The 19,674-nt window shown below is 51.4% G+C and overlaps 1 protein-coding gene across 3 annotated transcripts in view; it reads left to right on the forward strand.

Moving 5' to 3' along the window:
* Positions 1–1,431: 1,431 nt before the first annotated feature.
* The window catches only part of CMTM7 (CKLF like MARVEL transmembrane domain containing 7), a 36,799-nt gene continuing 18,556 nt past the window's right edge, over positions 1,432–19,674 (forward strand). For 2 of the 3 annotated variants that reach the window (XM_036431696.2, XM_036431697.2), the window contains exon 1: positions 1,436–1,660. In XM_036431696.2, the coding sequence (XP_036287589.1) occupies positions 1,496–1,660 (165 nt within the window). In that variant the 5' untranslated portion in view covers positions 1,436–1,495. Of the gene's footprint in view, positions 1,661–19,674 lie in introns of all 3 variants that reach the window. The other variant, XM_036431698.2, reaches the window with a different exon arrangement.

A 19,674-nucleotide genomic window follows, 5' to 3' on the forward strand; every position in this document is an offset into this window, starting at 1 on the left:
CTTTCCAGAAGGCTCGTCGCAACTTTATTGGGTACAACAGGATGTGTCTCAAAAGCTGTGTGTTGAGTGAAAGAAGCCAGGCACAAATGAGATTATTGAGTATTATTTCAAGTATATTGGAAGGTGACCAGACATCCCGCTTTTGGAGAGACAGTCCCATTTTTTAACAATTTGTTCCTTGTCCTGCGGCTTTTTAAAAAAAAAGTCCTGATTTTTGGAAAGATTCTTTTAAAGAAGAAAAGAAAAAGAAGAATTCCTAGAATTGTTTTTCAGCCAATAGGCCTGAGGTTTTCCCCATCAGCATCTTCACCAAACCAATCAGAGGGCTCCATTCTGAGCAGTCAGGACAGTGAGTGCCTTTTGGACCAAACTGGGGGGATGTGCATCAGCATGGACCAGTTGGGGACCTCAGACTGGGACTTCTGTCCATATACGTCAGCTCCCTTCTGGCTCCGAGATGGCACTTTCCCTTTCCGCTGGAGATGGTGTTGACTTGGCTGGAGCTGAAACTGAAGATGAAACGCCTGAGGGGGGCGGGGGGTAGAACAAGAGCACCCCTCAGGGCATCCAAAAGCCATGTGTTGACAACCTCGCTGTTCCCAGCCTTGCTGCTTCATAACTGAGCGGTAACACCCCTGCGCTGTCCCACAGCCATGCTGCTCTCACAACCCAGCTGTATCACCCATTCAGCGGTTTGCATCCATTCAAGTTTCCTTTTTCGCTGTGGATAGAGCATCAGGAAGGTCCCAGGTTCAATTCCGGTCAAGGGCATATACCTTGGTTGCAGGCATGTCTCTGGTGGGGGGAGGGGGTGCAAGTGGCAGCTGATCGATGCTTCTAATTCTCTATCCCTCTCTCTTCCTCTCTGTAAAAAAATCAATTATATATATATATATATATATATATATATATATATATATATATATATATATATTTTTTTTTTTTTTTTAAACCTTAAAGTTTCCTTTTTCACTGAACCCCAACTTGGGGATTCCTGTTGGCATTGAACTGGCAAAACTATACTGCAAAAAAAGCAGAATAGCTTGGTTCCCTGAGGCTTGGCAGAAAAGGGTGTGCTGTGAAGGAAGGCAGACCGAGAAAGAGCACCACGGTACTTTTTTGGGGTACCGGCATGTTCTATTGGTCAATCTGGCTGGTAGTTACACAGGAGTAGACACACAGAAAAGTTAACGGAGCTGCACACACGAAAGGTTTGGCAAGTTCTACTTCCACGAAGTCGGTGCTCTTAGCACACATCTGCACCCACCCACCATCCCAGGGAGCTGGGTCCCAGCTACGGGCCGGCCTTGCCCACTTAGGACGGACCACAGGGCCCCTCCCCGGCTCCGGCGGCCACAGCTGGACGGGCCCCGCCCTCCCACGGCCCGGGGACGCACCCCCGGGCCCCGCCCCGCCCCGCCCCCGGCCGGTCCCGCCTTATCTGGCCCCGCGGCGGCGGCCCGGGGAGGCGGCCGGCGGCGGGCAGGGCCGCGCGATGTCGCACGGAACCGGGCTGGTCCGCACCACGTGCAGCAGCGGCGGCGGCAGCGGCGGGGGCGCGGCGGGGCCCCGGGCGGGCGCGGGCGCGGGCGCCTCGGAGGGGCTGGTGGACCCGGTGTACCCCCGCACCTACGGCGCCCTGCTGAAGGTGGCGCAGATGGTAAGAGGCGGGGCCGCGGGGCCGGGGTCCCCGGGGCGGCCCCGGGAGGGAGGAAGGAGGAAGGGAGGAGTCCGAGTCCCGGGACGGGCGCGGCGGGTGCCTGGAGCCTGGAGCCGACGGGGACGCGCAGGAGCATCGCGCCTCGGGCGGGTGGGAGGAGGGAGCCTTCCAGCCGGAAAGTTTGCAGCCTGTGCAGCCCCCGCCCCGGGCCCCGGCTTCCTGGGACCTCCCTCCAGGTCCCCAGTGGCTCCAGCCGCCCCTGTGCGCGGCCTCCCGCCCCCTGTTGGAAACGCCGGCAGAAGTTCCCTGGCGGCTTCCTCTCCGCCGGCCACCGCTCGAACCCGAGTCCGGGGCGGGGAGGGGGGAAGAGGGAGGCGGAAGAGCCGCCCGGGCCGCGGCGCTGAAGCTGCGAAACCCGACCTCCCCGCGGCCCCGGCCTCCGCCTCCCTCCCTCCAGCCGCGCTGTGCGCGCTGCGCCCCGGCGGGCTGGGGGGAGCAGCGGGCCCCTGGGCCCCTGCCCACGCGCGTCCAGAGGGAGGGCCCCGGTCTCGGGGCGGGGAGGGGGGGACCGTGGAAGGCAGATGATCCACGAGGAAGGCCTGTTGTTGAGGAGTCCGTGCTTATTTTGGGGGGACCACCTGTGGAGCCACGCAGGACGAAGGTGGCCGGGAGGGTGGCCAGCGCAAGGGCCTTCCACCCGGGGCGGATGCTGGCCAGCCTGCCCTCTTGTTCTCCACTCTTTTCTCGCTTCCATGTTTTTCTTCTTAAAAAAAAAAAAAAAAGTTTCTGTCTTACAACCCCTTTCCCGTGGGCTGTGTTTTGAAACTGGGCTGGGCTGTGGGTGACTCCAGCCATGGTCATGTTTGCAGCGAGAGCGGTGATGGGGGGGTGGGGGGGAGCTGGTCGTTTTGCAGAGGAGCCCGGGGAAGGGCGCCGGGCCCGCTCAGGGGGACCAGCCCAGGGGGAGAGCTGCCCCGCGTGCATAGCTCTTACTCTGGGATGTGGAGAGGGGTCTCTCGTTTCCTGCCGGGGCCTTCTCTGGAGGGAAGGGGGCCGAGTTCCGTTTCCTCTAAGAAGGCTTGTCTTGGCGGGCCAAAAATTAGGAAGTAGAGGCAGGTTAGCCGCCACGAGCAGAAACCAAACCAAACCGAACAAACAAACAAACAAAAAGTACTAAGTAGTGTTGATTTTGAGCATGGCTTGTTGTTGTTGTTCAGATTAAGAGAGCTGATCCGCCAACCAAAGGGGACCAGTTTACCTCCCATCCTTAAAAGATGGGGGGGGGGGGGGGGAGGAAGGACAGGCTCACCTGAGCCCTGGGAGGCATGCATGTGTCGAATGATGGTGGACAAAGGTTGGGTCAGAGGCCTCCGTGGACTCTTGGTCTGTGAGGGTGATGGACAGAGGTAACGGGGAGGAGAGGCTGTGGTTGATAGGAGTCTGGTGGACAAAACATGGGAGAAGGGAAATATCCATTTCATTTCTTTTTTTCTTTTTAAATAAGCTCCTCCCTCGGTAGCTCTCGCCTGTGGCCCTTGGGCCAGGTTGCAGGTGGCATTGATGGGGTCCGGTCCAAAGAAGAGAACAAAGGCTTGGAGAGTGGCTGCTCTGTGTGCCCCTCACAAAAGCGTGCCCTGGGGATTGCCTCGCCTTCCTTCCTTCCCTGGGGAACTCCCCGAGGCTGCAGGTTGGTCGGAGCAGATCCCCGGGGAGTGAACTGGCCCTTGCAGAGCTGTCCTATTACCACAGAGAGACTAGGACTGTCTCCTTGGCCTCTTGCCTAACTCCTCCCCATTCTCCTCCTCCTCCTCCTCCTCCTCCTCCTCCTCCTCCTCTTCTTCCTCCTCCTCCTCCTCCTCCTATTTTTCTGGGGTACCTGCTTAGGTGTTTGATGTTCCCTTGTCTTCTTGGTTGGAAAAATGCATAACCACTGTTTCACGTTGGGGGAGAGCAGAAACAGCTAAAATGCTCCGCCCTTTGGGCATGCTCTGGGTCTCGTTTTGACCATGGATGTCTCACTTGTATCCTGAAGAGGCTGAGCTGAGCCTTCTGTCCTAAACTTCCTCTAAAGTAGGGGTGTCGAACTCAATCAGAGAAGGGGCCAAAATCTAAAATCCAGCCTAAATCGCGGGCCGAATGGTTTACTGAACAGTCATAAACTGTCATTGTGATGGAAACGCAGCGGAGTGCAGTGATGACAGCGCGGTGCGGGCCACATTGCAAGGCCTGGCGGGACGGATTTGGCCCGCGGGCCTTGTGTTTGACACATGTGCTCTAAAGGGTTTCATCTCGGTCTGTCAACATGTTACCTTAAGAAATCATTGACACCCGGCTGGCGTGGCTCAGCAGTTGGGCGTTGACCTAGGAACCAAAAGGTCACAGTTCCATACCAGTTTGATTCCCGGTCAGGGCACATGCCTGGGTTGTGGGTTCGATCCTCAGTGGGAAGCATGCAGGAGGTAGCTGATCAATGATTCTCTCTCATCACTGATGTTTCTCTCTCTCTCTCCCTCTCCCTTCCTCTCAGAAATCAATAAAAAACACACCACACATATAAAAACAAATTGCAGACAAACATTAAGTGACATAAGAAAACATCTCTATATATAAAAGCCTAAGCGACTAGACCACTGGATGGTAGCTATGATGCACATTGACCACCAGGGGGCAGACACTTGATGCAGGAGCTGCCCTCGGATGGTCAGTGCGCTCCCACAGGGGGAGCGCCACTCAGCTGACCATTGGGTGCCAGATGCCAGGCTCATGGCTGGCAAACGCAGCTGCAGCAGGGCGAGCCTCTCCCGCCTCCTTGGCTGCGCTACCAAGCCCACGGGGAGTCCCTAGGAAGAGGGGTGGGAGTGGGGGCGTTGGGGGGCGGGGGGCCTGACCTGCCTGGGGGATAAAGAAGGGCTTCTTCCAGTAAGAGATGCCTGAAGGATGAGGGAACAGCATTACCAAAAGGATCGCTCATGTGGTAGCACGTGTCAGCACTTCACTCCATTTTCTGCCGAGTAACATTCCGTTGTATGACCATGCCACATTTAACTCAGCCAGTCACCAGGTGAGAGACATCCGCGTTGTTTCTGCCTTTTGGCTGTTATGAATAATGCTGCCGTGAACCTCCCTGGACACATTTTTTTGTGTGTGTGGACATGCTTTCATTCCTCCTAAGCAGATGATACCTAGGAGTGAAATTACTGGATCATATGGCAACTCTCTGTTTCACAGTCTGAGGACCTAATTGCCGAGAGGGTTTGCCACGGTGGCTGTATCTACCGGACGGTCCCACCGGCAGTGTGGGATTCTGATTGCTTCCCATCCTCCACATTCCTGCCGCTTGGTCGTATGTCTTTTTGACTGCCACCACCCTATTCAGAGTGGCATCTCACTGTGGTTCTGATGTCCCTAGATTCGTTAATAAGCAATAACGCTGCAGTCTTCTGGGGACAGGAGCCAGTCAAGCTTGGGTTGTCCCCACCTCTGCTGCCAACAGCTGTGTGACTTCGGTACCTCAAACTTCTGGCCGGTTTCCTCATTTGTCAAACACGTCACTTCACTGGATTCTCAATAGCACACACACACACACACACACACACACACACACACACACACGGTATACAGTGTGTAATGCCTAGCCTATTACTGAGAATAGTAGGATCAAAAAATACAGCTGAGAATAGTAGGATCAAAAAATACAGCTAACAACAGCAAAGCAGTCCCTTAGAGCCCACAATTGTGACTGCATCTCTAGTCTAAAGAGGAAAACCACAAAGCACTAGGCCCGTGGTTCTCAACCTTCCTAATGCCCTGACTCTTTAATACAGTTAGTTCCTCATGTTGTGGTGACCCCCAACCATAAAATTATTTTCGTTGCTACTTCATAACTGTAATTTTGCTACTGTTGATGAATCGTAATGTAAATATCTGTGTTTTCCGATAGTCGTAGGCGACCCTGCTAGCGGTTCTCAACCTGTGGGTCACCTAGCAGGGTCGCCTAAGACCATCGGAAATAATAAGTAGCAATGAAAATAATTTTATAGTTGGGTGTCACCACAACATGAGGAACTGTAGTAAAGGGTCGCGGCATTAAAAAGGTTGAGAACCACTTCTCTAGACCATCATGGGGACAGGATTACAAGGATTCACTGAAATGACATGTCAAGTGTCAATGTTCACACAGAAACTCACTTCCTATTTTTTCTCACTTTTCTCATTTTCTGATAGTGGTGGCCCAGGAGAGCCCCAACACAAAGAAAGGAAGCTGTTCTCCAAAGAGCCTTTTCAATGACTTTTAAGAATATATATATATATATATATATATTTTTTTTTTTTAATTGATTTCAGAGAGGAAGGGAGAGGGAGAGACAGAAACATCCACGTTGAGCATCACTGATTGGCTGCCTCCTGCATGCCGCACACTGGGGGACCAAGCCCACAACGCGGGCATGTGCCCTGACCGGGAATCAAACCGGGACCTCCTGATTTCACAGGTTGACACTCAACCACAAAGCCACCGCGGCAGGGCTGCAATTTGTTTTTTTTAACTACGCTACTGTAGCCAGTCATGCATGTACCATGGTGTGCATGACCAGTCTCCTCCCCCCCCCCCTTTTTGTGGCTCAAGGAGCTTCCAGTTGTGTCCACGTCCACACAAGGCTGCAATGAACTTTCCTGCAGAGAGGTCCTCGTGCACAAATCCATAAAATCCACAGCGTAAAAGGCAGTGACCTTTCGCAGAGGGAGACACGGAGGGCTTCTCGCCCTTCCGAGCAGGATGGCATTCAGCAGTGGTCTCGACCCTTTAACATCTAGAAATTAATGCGTGTCCTTTTATCAGCCAGACATTTCCAGGAGCCAAATGGGGTAGAAATCATGTTTTAAGTCGTCATAGTCTGTTTGGCGTCCGATGACTTGGAAAGGGAACAGGGACATGGACAGGCTAGGAAATTCCGCAGTGCTGTTAAAGGCACTTGCTTTTAAAAATATATTTTATTTTGTATAGAGAGGAAGGGAGAGAGAGAGAGAGTTAGAAACATCGGTGAGAGTCATCGATCAGCTGCCTCTTGCACACCCCCTACTGGGGATGTGCCCGCAACCAAGGTACATGCCCTTGACCGGAATCGAACCCGGGACCCTTCGGTCCCCGAGCCGACGCTCTATCCATTGAGCCAAACAGATTTCGGCGGCACTTGCTTTTAAGTGGTGGCAACAGCTTGTGCATACACTGGAGGGATGAGAGGAATACACAGCTGCAGAGCCTGTGGATTTATTTTGTTTGTTTGTTTTGTTGTTGTTGTTGTTGTTGTTAATCTTCACCTGAGGATATTTTTCCATTGATCCTTGGAGAGTGAGGGAAAGACAAAGGGGAACAGCGGTGTGAGAGGAACACATTGATTGGTTGCCTCCTGCATGCCCGGGGCTGGAGACGAGCCTGCCACCAAAATCGAACCCCTGACAGGAATCGAACCCGGGACCCTTTGGTCTGCAGGCTGACGCTCTATCTGCTGAGCCAAACCAGCTAGGGGATTTCTTAACCAATGGCAAGAATTCCCCTCCAGAGCCCCCCAAATAACCACCTGCCCCCAGATTGGGAGCCACTGCCCAGAGGAGGTGGTCCTGAGACATAAACACCAGCTGAAGGGGCCCCCAGGCTGTGGGGCCAGGGTGGAGTGTAGGGGTTGGTGTGAGAGAGTCCCACAGGTTTTCTGGCATTGCCATGCATCCCAGAAACCCTCCAGGGCCGTTGTGGATCTCATGGGGGGCACTCCCTGTGGGGGTCAGAGTGTTTATTTAAATTCCTGTGTCAGGGAAGGCCCTGCTGCTCCCTTCCTCCCAGCCCTGGTCTCTGCTGTCAGTGCTGGCACTTCCTGCTCAGCGCCTCTGGACAGCCATCTGTTTCCTCCCCCTGCCACCTGCCTGGCGGGCCAGCCCAGGCATGCCGCCCTCCGGACAGCCTCCCCCTGACCGCCGCCTGCCACATGCTCGCCTTCTTTGTCACCAGCTTGGCTCCGGGGTTCCCTCGCCCGCTGCTCACTCGCTGGCATTCCTCACCGGGGTCCTTAGCAACCCCTGGCATCAGCAGCCTGGCTCCGAGCCCCGCGCTGGCTGGGCGCCCAGGCCTCGGGTCTTCCTGAGGGGAACGGAGGATGGAGGGGAACGGAGGACGAGATGGGATCTCTCCCCACCCGGCCCATCCCACTCTGGCTGGCGGAAACCATTAACGGACGAGCTCTCAGCCTCCCACAGAGGAAGCAGATGCCCTGGTTTGTGTTTAAACAGAAGTGGCAGTGACCTAGCTCTTCCTTTCTCTGGGGCAGCCACACTTTTCTTTTCTTTTCTTTTCTTATATATTTTATTGATTTTTCACAGAGAGGAAGGGAGAGGGATAGAGAGCTAGAAACATCGATGGGAGAGAAGCATCGACCAGCTGCCTCTTGCACATCCTCTACTGGGGATGTGCCCGCAACCAAGATACATGCCCTTGACCAGAATCAAACCTGGGACCCTTCAGTCCACAGACCGATGCTCTATCCACTGAGCCAAACCAGTTTCGGCTTCTCTTTTCTTCTTTCTTTCTTTCTTTCTTTCTTTCTTTCTTTCTTTCTTTCTTTCTTTCTTTCTTCTTTTCTTTCTCTCTCTCTCTCTCTCTCTCTCTCTCTCTCTCTCTCTTTCTTTCTTTCTTTCTTTCTTTCTTTTTAATTTCAGATAGAGAAAGAGCAAAGTCATCTGTGGGGTGGTTTATATAGCTTACCCACAGAAAGCATTGCTAGGTAACTTGAGAGTGTCATCCTCATTTTTAAAGATGGAGAAAATGATGTTCCTCCAGTAGGAATGGCCAGGAGAAATTAATTCCGTGCTTTCGGGTACAAAGTACATTGGAAGCTTCTGGAAGCAGAGAGCATTGCTAACTACAGTATGACTTGGATGTGGTTTTACTTGCTTCTTCCTCTCAGGCTTTCTTCATCTCCCTAAATGCTGATACTGTTTATGAAGAAGTCTCTTTTTGTTGTTGTTGTTGTTTTTCACATTTCCTCTTAGATTATAAAAGTAGTTCGATAATAATAACATCTGTGATTTGTTGAGGTAGGTGACAGCCACCGGACTAGGTGTGTCACCTCATTTGATCCCCGTGATAGGTAGGCCCTGCCATCACCTGCATTTTACCGAGGTGCAGAGAGGTCAGGTGACTTGTCCAGAGACGTAGGAACTAGGGAAGCTGGCTTTTGGACCAGGAAGTTTGAGTCCAGATCTTGAGCTCATAGAAGGACCATTTGGGGTCATTTCTTTCTCATGATCAATATGCCGTGGGGGGAGTTTCCCATGTTGTGAAACCTTGTTTGGAAATGATGTTGTGATAACTGCACATGAGCCCGTTCCTTGGGTGTACCACAGTTTATCCATTTGGTTCCTTGGTGGGCACGCGGTGGCAGATCTCGAGGGAGGTGCTGTGAGGTGTGACAGTTTCAGGGGCTGGTTTTACCCAGTGACAGTTTCACCCAGAGATGAAGTCAGCTGGAGTGGGGAAAACCCCTCCCCGGGTATCGAACAGACAGATTCTGTGCTGTAGCATCATGTTCTCTACAGCATTTTCACGCGGGTCATCCACAGGGCTGCCGGAAGGCTCCAGAAGAAGCCGTTGATACAAGGCTGGGCAAAAGCAGGATGAAGGTTGTTCACATGGAAGATAATATCGTAATTCATCAATAATAATACAAGCACAAACTATATTTCCCATACTCACAACGGTCAACTACTTCTGCCCCTCCCTGTACCATCCTCGATGACAAAGACATGAGTTCCTCCAGGTAGAACTAAGGTTTGCGCGTCTGCTCTCCTGTCAGGCGACTTGAGATGCAGTTTCTCTCAGTTGAACGCTGCTGGAGACTCTGTGTGTTCTTTGTTTCCCTCTTCTTACGGTGGAACGGAAGCTGAGAGGTTTTGCATCGTGCCCCACGTTGCAAAACATCCATTAAAATTGTGGAGTCAGCATTTGAACCTGGGTGTGGCCACGGCCTTCCCTTTTCCCACCATGTGTGGCGGGCAGGTTCCCAGGCTAGCCCGCTGTGGCAGACGCAGCCGAGGGTGGCTCCCACGGAGTCACCACCTTGTGTAATGTCATCCTCTTGAGAGTGGGTAGGACCTGTGACTTGGCTTCTGACCAACAAAATAGGACACCGGCGACGGGATGTCATTCCCATGGTCATGTTAGTTCTGTGCCGCGCTGAGGGGATGTTTCAGGTGTCCTTAAGATCCCAAATGTGTTGGTTCCGAGTTTATCAAAAGGAGAGTCTCTCCAGGTGGGCCTGACTTTGCAACCAGAAGCTGTGGGAGATCTACCTGGCCTTGAATTCAGAACCTAGAGACACCTATGTCACCAGAATCCTTGAGACCCCAGGTGGACGCCCCTAGCAACGCCCCCTCTCAGCAGGAAGTAGCTACGGAAGATGGACCTTCACCCCCCTGACCTTGCCTGGACTCTCAATTTTTTTTTTTTTAATATTACCAAAAGCCTGGAATGATAGATCCTCCCTTCCCCCAATTGATGGACAGAGAATGAGGTAACGTGCACCTGCAGCCTGAACATTCCTGAGCACCTAACCAGGCACCTTATATGGACTCTACATTGAACCACCAATCAGCACCTGCCAAATACCCTAAGCCCTTGATTCCTAAGTACCTAAGTGCCTTATATGAAACCACCCATCAGTGCATGTTGAGTACCCTAAGCCCCATCCCTTCCTATTCCTCTCTTCAAAAGGCGCCCTCACCCCTGCACATGTGCTCTCTTCCTTTGCCAGGCAGCCTGGCAGGGGTCCTTCCCCTCTAGTAAAGCCTGTCGTCCTGGTTTTCGGCCCTCCGTCTCCTCTTTCAGGCTTTGGTGAAAGTCCTTAGGAAAGGTACTGGGTCCTTCCCACAGGGATAGGTTCTCTTTCTGAGCCTGAAGAAGTAAACTGCCTTATTGGGCGAGAACTACATGCTAAGTGTCTAAGGGTGATCTCTAAGAGGCTCATCAAATGAGATGACACACCTAGCCCGGTGGCTGTCACCTAACTTAATGAATCATAGATGCCATTATTATTATTATTATTATTATTATTATTATTATTAAAGAGCAGCCCTCAGCTGACAGCCAGTAAGAAAATGGGAACTTCAGTCCTACAGCTGCAAGGAACTAAATTCCACCAACAACCCTGCGAGCTTGGATGGAAGAGAGCCCCAGCCTCATTTAACCCCACCCCCACCCCCCCTCCTCCTCAGCCTGGCCAACATCTTGACTGCAACCTTGTGAGACCCTGAGCAGAGGACTCCTGCCCAGGCTCCCCACCAGTGGCAACGGTGAGGTGTTAAATGTATGTTGTTTTAAGCCACTTAGCAGTAGATCCTTCCTAGACCCAAAGGAGCCCATGGTCCCCACATCAGGTCTGCACCCTTGTGGCTGCATCACCAAACCGAGTGCCTGCTTGTGTTCCTCGGGAGCCATCCATCCGAATTGCTTCCCGTCTGCCTGGTCTGTCTCTGCCGGGGCTCTGAGCTGATGCCCTCTGGGGCCATCCCTGACCACAGCCTCCTTCCTCCACCTGCAGAACCGGTTTATCCGAACGTTTGTCCAAGTGCCTTGTGGACCTACCATGGCAGACCGCACTGGCTTCTAATGTTACTTTTTGCTGTCCACTTCAACAGTCTTTGTGTGTGTGTGTGTGTGTGTGTGTTTCAACTCCTATTTGAAGTGAAGAAAGTCAGTGTTTGCCGAATGCAAACTAGTAAAAGCAAGAGGGAGGAAAATTACTTCCGTAACCTTTCACGGGAGAATTGCAAGCCTTGTCCTGGCAGGCTAACTTTGACCCTATTTGCTTTAACTGCTTGGGAGGACCTGACGCCGTAACCAGGGGAAACGTTTCCTGGAGAACAGGCGTGTGACTTCAGAGAGAGGGGCCTCGTTGACACGCGTTGTGAATTTCACGTGGAGGGGGGAAAAAGAGACCCCTCTGGCCCTTGTGTTTATAATATGACGTTGGTTTTCTAAGGGTTCCCTGTGTGTCCCCGTGATTGAGCAGTGTGTCCCGTTTGCTGGCTGTCGCTTCGGGCGGAATTAAAACTCTGCAGCGTAGCAGGCCGCTCCTGGGGCAGATGGGCGTCTCCTTGCTGACCGTGAAGTCTGCCGTCGCAGTTCATGGGGACATCCATCCTGTGGTTATACACGTGGTCGTTACTTCAACACACAGTTAGTTGTCTGGATTATCTGGATAGGCCCCAAATCCAATGACAGGTGTTTCTGTAAGTGACACACCGAGGAGAAGGCGATGGCGATGTGCAGAATGTGACGGAGGCTGTACCAGGAGCCCAGGAGCCCAGGGCAGCCACCATCGGGAGCTGGGAGAAACAGCGGCTGGATTCTCCCTAGAAGCTCCAGAGAAAGGGCCATTCTGCGGATGCATTGGTTTTCAGCCTAGGGATTCTGATTCTTAACTTCTGGCCTCCATCGCTGGGAAAGAATGAGTGCTTTCTTAGTCTAAGCCACCACTTTGGGGATCATTTGTCACAGCAGCTAGAGGAAACTCATACAGCCAATGAAGGACTTTCCATGGTGGTCAGATTCTCAAAATCTCCAGCAGTGTAGACGAGACAGAGAGAGAGAGAAAGAGAGAGAGAGAGAGAGAGAGAGAGAGAGAGAGAGTGAATGTTTTCCTTTTTTTTAAGAAAGGCTTGTTCATTTCCAGGAAAGACGTTTCAGAGAGGTTTTCAGAGTGGCCACCCTCTGCCACTGTGGGTGGCAATTACATCTCAGTCTTCCTTATGTAAGTACATCTCTTGCTTTAATAGCTTATTCAGAGAGAAAGGCAATATTGAATTTCCGCTGAAAAAAGCAGAATTGTAAAGACAGAAACATAAAAACATGAGAGCCTCAGAGTCGTTCTCAGACAGCAGGTTAAAAGCAAAAGATGAAAGCGCTTTGCAAAGGAGCCCTGTTTCATCTACTTATTAAATATAGCTGCTGTTTCTCAAATGTTTCTAGAAGCGCCCAGTGTCTCTAAATTATGTTTTTGTGTGTATACACAGACACCCATACACACTTTTGTGACGTTTCACTTACAAAGGCATTTCAGATTTGATGCCCTTCCCCCAGGTTCTTCCATTGTTAACATTTGTTGACTCCTTTTCCACTTATATACGCATTCTTTTTCTCTCCGAACCACTGCAGTGTGCTTTCCTAAGAGGGACGGGACCTTCTTCGACACACCCAAGGTACAGGTTGCTAAATTAGTTTCACCAGTGCTATTATCTAACCTACCAGCCTTATTCAGATTTCATATATATATAGTATATCTCATCGATTTTTTTACAGAGAGGAAGGGAAAGGTAGAAGGATAGAGAGTTAGAAACATCGATCAGCTGCCTCCTGCACACTCCCCACTGGGGATGTGCCCACAACCAAGGTACATGCCCTTGACTGGAATCGAACCTGGGACCTTTCAGTCCGCAGGTCAACGCTCTATCCACTGAGCCAAACCGGTTAGGGCCGTGTTCAGATTTCCCCAGTTGACCCACTAATGTCCTTTCTCTGGTCTAGGATTGCATTAGGCCACACGTTCTGTTGTCCTGTCTCTTGAATCTCTTTCAATCTGGAACAGCTTCTGAGTCTCTCTTGTCCTTCATGACCTTGACATTTTGAGAATGGTCCAGGCCAGAGCAGCCCCGTATTGGACGTTAAAGTTAGTTTGGAGGACCCTTCTGCCTCTCAGCCTATTGTAGCTACCTCGGAGGCAACAGGAGACTTGTTTGGATCTTGGCACACCTCATCTCAATGTTAGCGCTTTTGTGTTCACAAAAGTCCCTTTTGCTAACTTCCGATCTGAAGTTAGTTAATAGTTCAAGTTGAGCTTAACAGCACGTCTTGGGACAATGGTTAAACATTAATTATGGAGGCCTTTTCACCTACCACGTCCTCTTCGGTGAGTTTGACATGAATTACCTCATTGAATCCTCACAGCAAGCAGCCCCTATCACTTAGGGACTCTTATTTTTTCATCTTTTTTTTTCTTTCTTTTTTGTCAAGCCTTAGAATTCACGATAATTATATAGCCAGATGTTGCTGTCTGGGGTCAACCTGATGGCAGAGATATTTAGCCGTTACCCCAAAGCTCATGCTCCCTCTCTCACAATGCGAGCTTGTTCCTGGTGACTGAGGTGCGGACAGACATTTCCTGCAGCCTTCGTATTTGAGCGAGGCCATGGGGCTGGCTGGCTCTCGCCAGGGGAATGATTGTGGAAGTGATATTGCCACTTCCTGTCTGAGGCTTCTGAGAGGCAGGATTCTCTACTCTTCTTCTGTCAGCTGTAGGCAGAGGGCTCCAAGGCCCCATTTTTTATATTTAAAGATCAGGAAACGGAAACAAACCCAGATCTTAGAGCCTTCCCCAACACCCCTCCTCCTAGCTCCACCCTGACACCAGCCCACAGCAGCCCCCTGTTCGCTGCTTTGCTGCTCCTTTGTGGTGGTCCTCACCACCAGCACCGGGACTGCAGTGGGGCAGCGACCTTTCTCTGTCTTGGTCACCTGGTTCCTAAGGGGGTACCTGGGACCCAGAAGGCACTCCTAGCCCAGCGGGAGTGACTCAGTTGATTGTTGACCCATGAACCAAAAGGTCACTGGTTCGATTCCTGGTCAGAGCACATGACCAGGTGTAGGCTCGATGCCCAGTAGAGGGCGTGCAGGAGGCAGTCAATTGATGTTTCTTTCCCTCTCCCATCCTCTCTAAAATCAACAAAAACAGCCCTAGCTGGTTTGGCTCAGCAGACAGAGCTTCAGTCTGTGGGCTGAACTGTCCCAAGTTTGATTCCAGTCAAAGGCACATGCCCGGGTTTTGAGCTCCATCCTTGGTGGGGGGCAAGAAGGGGGCAGCCAATCGGTGATTCTCTCCCATCATTGATGTTTCTATCTCTACCTCTCCCTTCCTCTCTGAAAGCAATAAAAAATATTTTTTAACAAATAAATGAATAAAATCAATAAAAACATTTTTTAAATGACACTCAATCTTTTTTTTTTTAATGAATAATGAATGAAAGCATAGTTTCTTGGCCAAAGCTTTTGGTAACAGCACTCCTTTAAAAAAACAAACAAACAAACAAAAAACTCAATCTGGGTGAAGTGCTTGGCCAACTTGGATCTTCCTGAGAAGACTGTGTTGGGGGTGCCTGCTGGGGGTGCCATGTGGCCCAGCTGCGGACGGGCCCCTCTTTCCAGGCCCAGAATGTGCCACAGGGCCAGAAGCGCATCATTTCAAGCCTGCGGGCCGGGAAGCGAGGAGTCTCAGGGCAGGTGGGCCCCCCAGCAAGGAGAAGGCGGGCCCCCCAACCGGAGTTTCTGACAAAGATGTGGTTCCTGCACTGGCTGCGGGCCGGAGCACCTTCCCTTTCTGTCCGGTTGAGCTAACAGGTTTCCACTGGCTCACACTGTCCAAACATGGGTTCCTCAGCCAAGGTAAACAGGCAGGGCGAGGGATGAGAGCAGCGTCCGTCAGGCTGTCCAGCTGTCAGGACAGGGTTCCTCGTTTCAAACACCACCAGCGAACACTGAAGACTGGCATCCCTGTACGGGATTAAAGGCTGAAAGAATCCAGTGCCAGACGGGGCCAGCTCACTTTCGGATCTCTCTTTCTGGCGCAGGAACTAACCCTTCGGTTGGGTCTTAGTCATGTCTCTTTGCCCGGCCAAGGCTTTTAAGTCCCTTCGCCAGATACGTATTTAGTGCCCACTCTGTCCCAGCCCTGTGCCAGCTGCTGGGGGTACAGCGGTGAACAAGGCAGGTCCGGACGCTCCCCTGTGGGCTGAAAATCTGGACACTACACGGATGTGGTGTTCCATCACCTCTGAGGCACTGCTAAGGGAAAGCGGGAAGGAAGGAAATGCTTTTAATGATATCACAAATCTACCAGTTGGCCTTTTTATTTATGATTATTGGAGAGGTCATTCAGACTTAATTAAAATATATAAAAAATTGTGAATATATGTAAAGGAAATTTGGTGAAGGAAAATAAATTTGTTAAGATTATTTTTAAAACTTTTTACAGCCCTGACCAGTTTGGCTCAGTGGATAGAGCGTCGGCCTGCGGACTGAAGGGTCCCAGATTCGATTCTGGTCAAGGGCATGTCCCTTGGTTGCGAGCACATCCCCAGTGGGGGGTGTGCAGGAGGCAGCTGACCGATGTTTCTCCCTCATCGATGTTTCTAATTCTCTATCCCTCTCTCTTCCCCTCTGTAAAAAATTAATAAAATATATTTAAGCCGAAACCGGTTTGGCTCAACGGATAGAGCGTCGGCCTGCGGACTGAAAGGTCCCGGGTTCGATTCCGGTCAAGGGCATGTACCTGGGTTGCGGGCACATCCCCAGTAGGGGGTGTGCAGGAGGCAGCTGATCGATGATTCTCTCTCATCGATGTTTCTAACTCTCTATCCCTCTCTCTTCCTCTCTGTAAAAAAATCAATAAAATATATGTTTTAAAAGAAGAAGAAGAAGAAGAAGAAGCAGCAGCATCTGTCTTACCTGTGTGAGGTCCTGCTAAATGCTGTTCCTGGAGGGCAGTGCACTTGGGTGGGACTTACCTGAGGGGCCCGGTTAGTCCCCACCAGCAGGTGCATGAGAGGAGGCATGGAGGGCGAGCCTTTTGTTCATGTCTTCCCTGCCTCTTCCAGAGGTACCCAGGCCAGGGCAGAAGCAAGGCTGCTCCTTGGGGTCTGAAAGGCTCTCTGTGTCTTACCGCCAGCGGCTGTTGCAGGCCGGGAGAGGGGACATGCAGGGAGCACCGGGTCCAGCCTTGCCGGGTCATTTTTAACAGGCGAGGGCCCAGGGGGCGGGGAACTTTCTGAAGGAAGGTCTTTGTGGTTACCGGCAGCACTCGGGTGACTCACCGGTGAGAGGGCAAAGGAGAGTGCAGAGTGCGGCATCTGAGAAGGGCCTGCTCCGGGCGGCTCCTGAAATGACTCCCCGGAGCCTGGGGTCACAGGTCAGGTCACAGTGATCTTGCCTTTTTTGTTTTTGTTTTTGCCAAAAATAAATGCAAATTTATTTGGAAAAATACCCATAAGACTTGTTAATAGCAGACTCACCTATTCTGATAGTAATGCTTAGGAGGCATTCAGTAACCATAGGGTCATCTCTCTTCATAGTTCGTGTTTATTACAAAGATTTCAGTTCATTTATTTACTTTACTCGGTCCATGTGAGTTGTTTGCACTCCTTCAATTAAGTAATTATGTTAAAGGGTACCCAGTTCGTGATTTACCTGTGTAATGGGCTGGAATTCTGATAATCTGGACTTTCTGATCGTGTCTGTGGACGGAGGACAAGGCAGCTGGGAGAGGGAGGAAGGATGGGGCGAGGCGTCCGTCTGAGGGGGGCGGTTCGCCACGCTGGCTCTCTGCTCCCCAGAGGCCCGGGCAGCCAGCGGGCGGTGGGATGGGTCCTCTCTGGGATCTGTGCTCCAGAACGGGCCCCAGAGCAGGACCCCGGGCCTGTGGCGGGGTGAGGCGCGGTGCGTCTTCCTGCAGCCAGTGGTTTCGTAGGTGGAAATGTTGGACACGGAGTTGCCAGCTCATTCTGAGCAAGCTGCCGGCAGCCTGGGGGGCCTGAGGCAGCTGCAAGGGGAGTTTCCTGTTGGCCCCACCAGCTGCAGAGACTGTGCGTGTGTGTGAGTGTGTGTGTGTGTGTTTGTATGTGTGTGTATCTGCGTGTGTCTGTGTATCTGCGTGTGTGTCTGTGTGTATATGTGTGTGTATGTATGTGTCTCTGTGTGTATCTGCGTGTGTGTCTGCGTGTGTCTGTGTGTGTGTGTATCTGCATGTGTGTCTGTGTGTGTGTGTGTGTGTGTCTGTGTGTATCTGTGTGTGTGTGTGTCTCTGTGTGTATGTGTCAGAGGGTCTATTCTCCACATCGCCAGGCAGCCTGGATCCCCGGAGGCTGCCCTGGGACATCCATGCCACTGCTGTCCTCGCCCACCCCTCCGGCTGGTGCTTCCTTCTTATCCTCATTACCTCACTGGCACTGACACCGCCTCCCCCTCACTGACCTCTGAGCCTCCTCCGGTCTCCCGTCCACGGGGACATTGGTTTTCTGAAAGTGCAATTCTGCCTCAGGCTCGTTTCTGCTCAGTAACCTGCACTGACTCCCCACTGCCCCCCTACTTCCCCAATAATGCCTGCTTTCTCAGTCTGGAACCTGATGCCCCGCTGCTCCCTGCCATCTTTCATCCCATTGCGCCCCTTCACACACATGGAGGGGGTTGCCTAAAAGGGACAGCTCCCCAGTTCCCAAATGTGCCCTGTGTTTGTCCACCCCAGTGCCTTCTTTCACAGCATTCCCTCTGCTGTTCTAAAAAGTGTACCCAAATGAAAGCCCCGTTAATCCTCATATCACTCTGTGTGGTGGGTCTGTTATTATCCCCATTATAAAGGTGAGGAAAGCTGAAACTGGTTTGGCTCAGTGGATAGAGCATTGGCCTACGGACTGGGTTCGATTCCAGTCACAGGCATGTGCCTTGGCTGCGGGCACATTTCCGGTGGGGGTGTGCAGGAGGCAGCCGATCGATGATTCTCTCTCATCGATGTTTCTGACTCTATCCCTCTCTCTTCTTCTCTGTAAAAAATCAATAAAATATATATTTTTAAATATTCCTCTTAAAAAAAATAAATAAAAAATAAAGGTGAGGAAACTGAAGCCCAGGGAGGCTAACTGGCCCACTAAGTAGCTGTGATTGTGAAACGACTATTTGACCTACGGGGGTTGCCAGCCATGCCTTAGGCGCCCATCCATCCTCACTTATTCTGATCGGAGGCCAGCCCTTGGCCAGCAATCAGACTTCCTTCTTGACGCCTCACTGGGTACCGTATGGCAAGCACACATCCTTCACCGCTGTGGTTTTTCCTTAGTGACGCATGCTTTCAAACCCTTAATGGTGCTTGTGTACTTGCTTTGTCATTTTTTTATCCCTGACTAATTCCTTCCTCCTCAGCCTGGCACTGAGTTGGCATTGGGCTGCCTGCGTTTGTAGCCAAGGCATCCCACACCCACATTCTCAGATCCAACAGGCGAGGGCTTCTGCCAGGTGCCCAGGGCTGGGTGCCAGGCCTCCTGCCGAGTCTGGCCCTGCAGCTCCTCCTTATATTTATTTCCCCAGGACAGTGGCCAGAGTCCCGAGTAGAATCCAGGTTTCCTTAGCATTGTCTTCGGCAAAATGGAAACCAACGTCGCCTTCTAGCGCTAGTTTTCAGTACAGGACTGAGAATGTGGTTGGTACTCAATAAATAATCATTTAATAAATAACTATTCTTCTTTCCATTTTTTAATATTTTTAAAATTTATTTTAGAGAGAGGAAGGGAAAGGGAGAGAGAGAGAGAGAAACATCAATGATGAGAGAGAATCATTGATTGGCTGCCTCTTACATACCTCCCTCTCCTCCCCTCCCCCCACCCCGACCAAGCCTGCAACCTAGGCATGAGCCCTGACCGGGAATCTAACTGTTGACCTCCTGGTTCCTAGGTCAGTGCTCAACCCCTGAGCCATGTCAGCCAGGCTCTTCTTTCCACTTTAAAAACTAGGGTTGCCTGACTGGGAAACCAAGAAAATTCTGAAAACAGGTGTATCGGTTAGCTTTTGCTGCGTAACAAATAGTCACCAAACCTTGATGGCATACAACAATAAGTGTTTGTTAGTCACATGACTGAAGTCCTCTGGGGTAGGCTCTGGTAATCGTGAACTGGGGGTTGGCTTCTGTCTTCTGAGCTGGGCAGGAGGCAGCTGAGGTAGCTAGAGTGACTTGGCACTGGCCACGTGTTTTTCCTCCTGTTGGGACCAGCAGGCTCCTGGCCACATTCGGTGGTAAGAGCTCACCAAACTCGAAAGAGCCTACCTGTGCTGCAGCAATGTGGGGAGAGTTGCTGCATTTAATTTTTTTTTTAAGAAAGTTTTTTTTTAAAATATATTTTATTGATTTTTTACAGAGAGGAAGGGAGAGGGATAA

Source organism: Pipistrellus kuhlii, unplaced genomic scaffold (assembly GCF_014108245.1).
Source record: "Pipistrellus kuhlii isolate mPipKuh1 unplaced genomic scaffold, mPipKuh1.p scaffold_m20_p_11, whole genome shotgun sequence".
Taxonomy (NCBI): Eukaryota; Metazoa; Chordata; class Mammalia; order Chiroptera; family Vespertilionidae; genus Pipistrellus; species Pipistrellus kuhlii.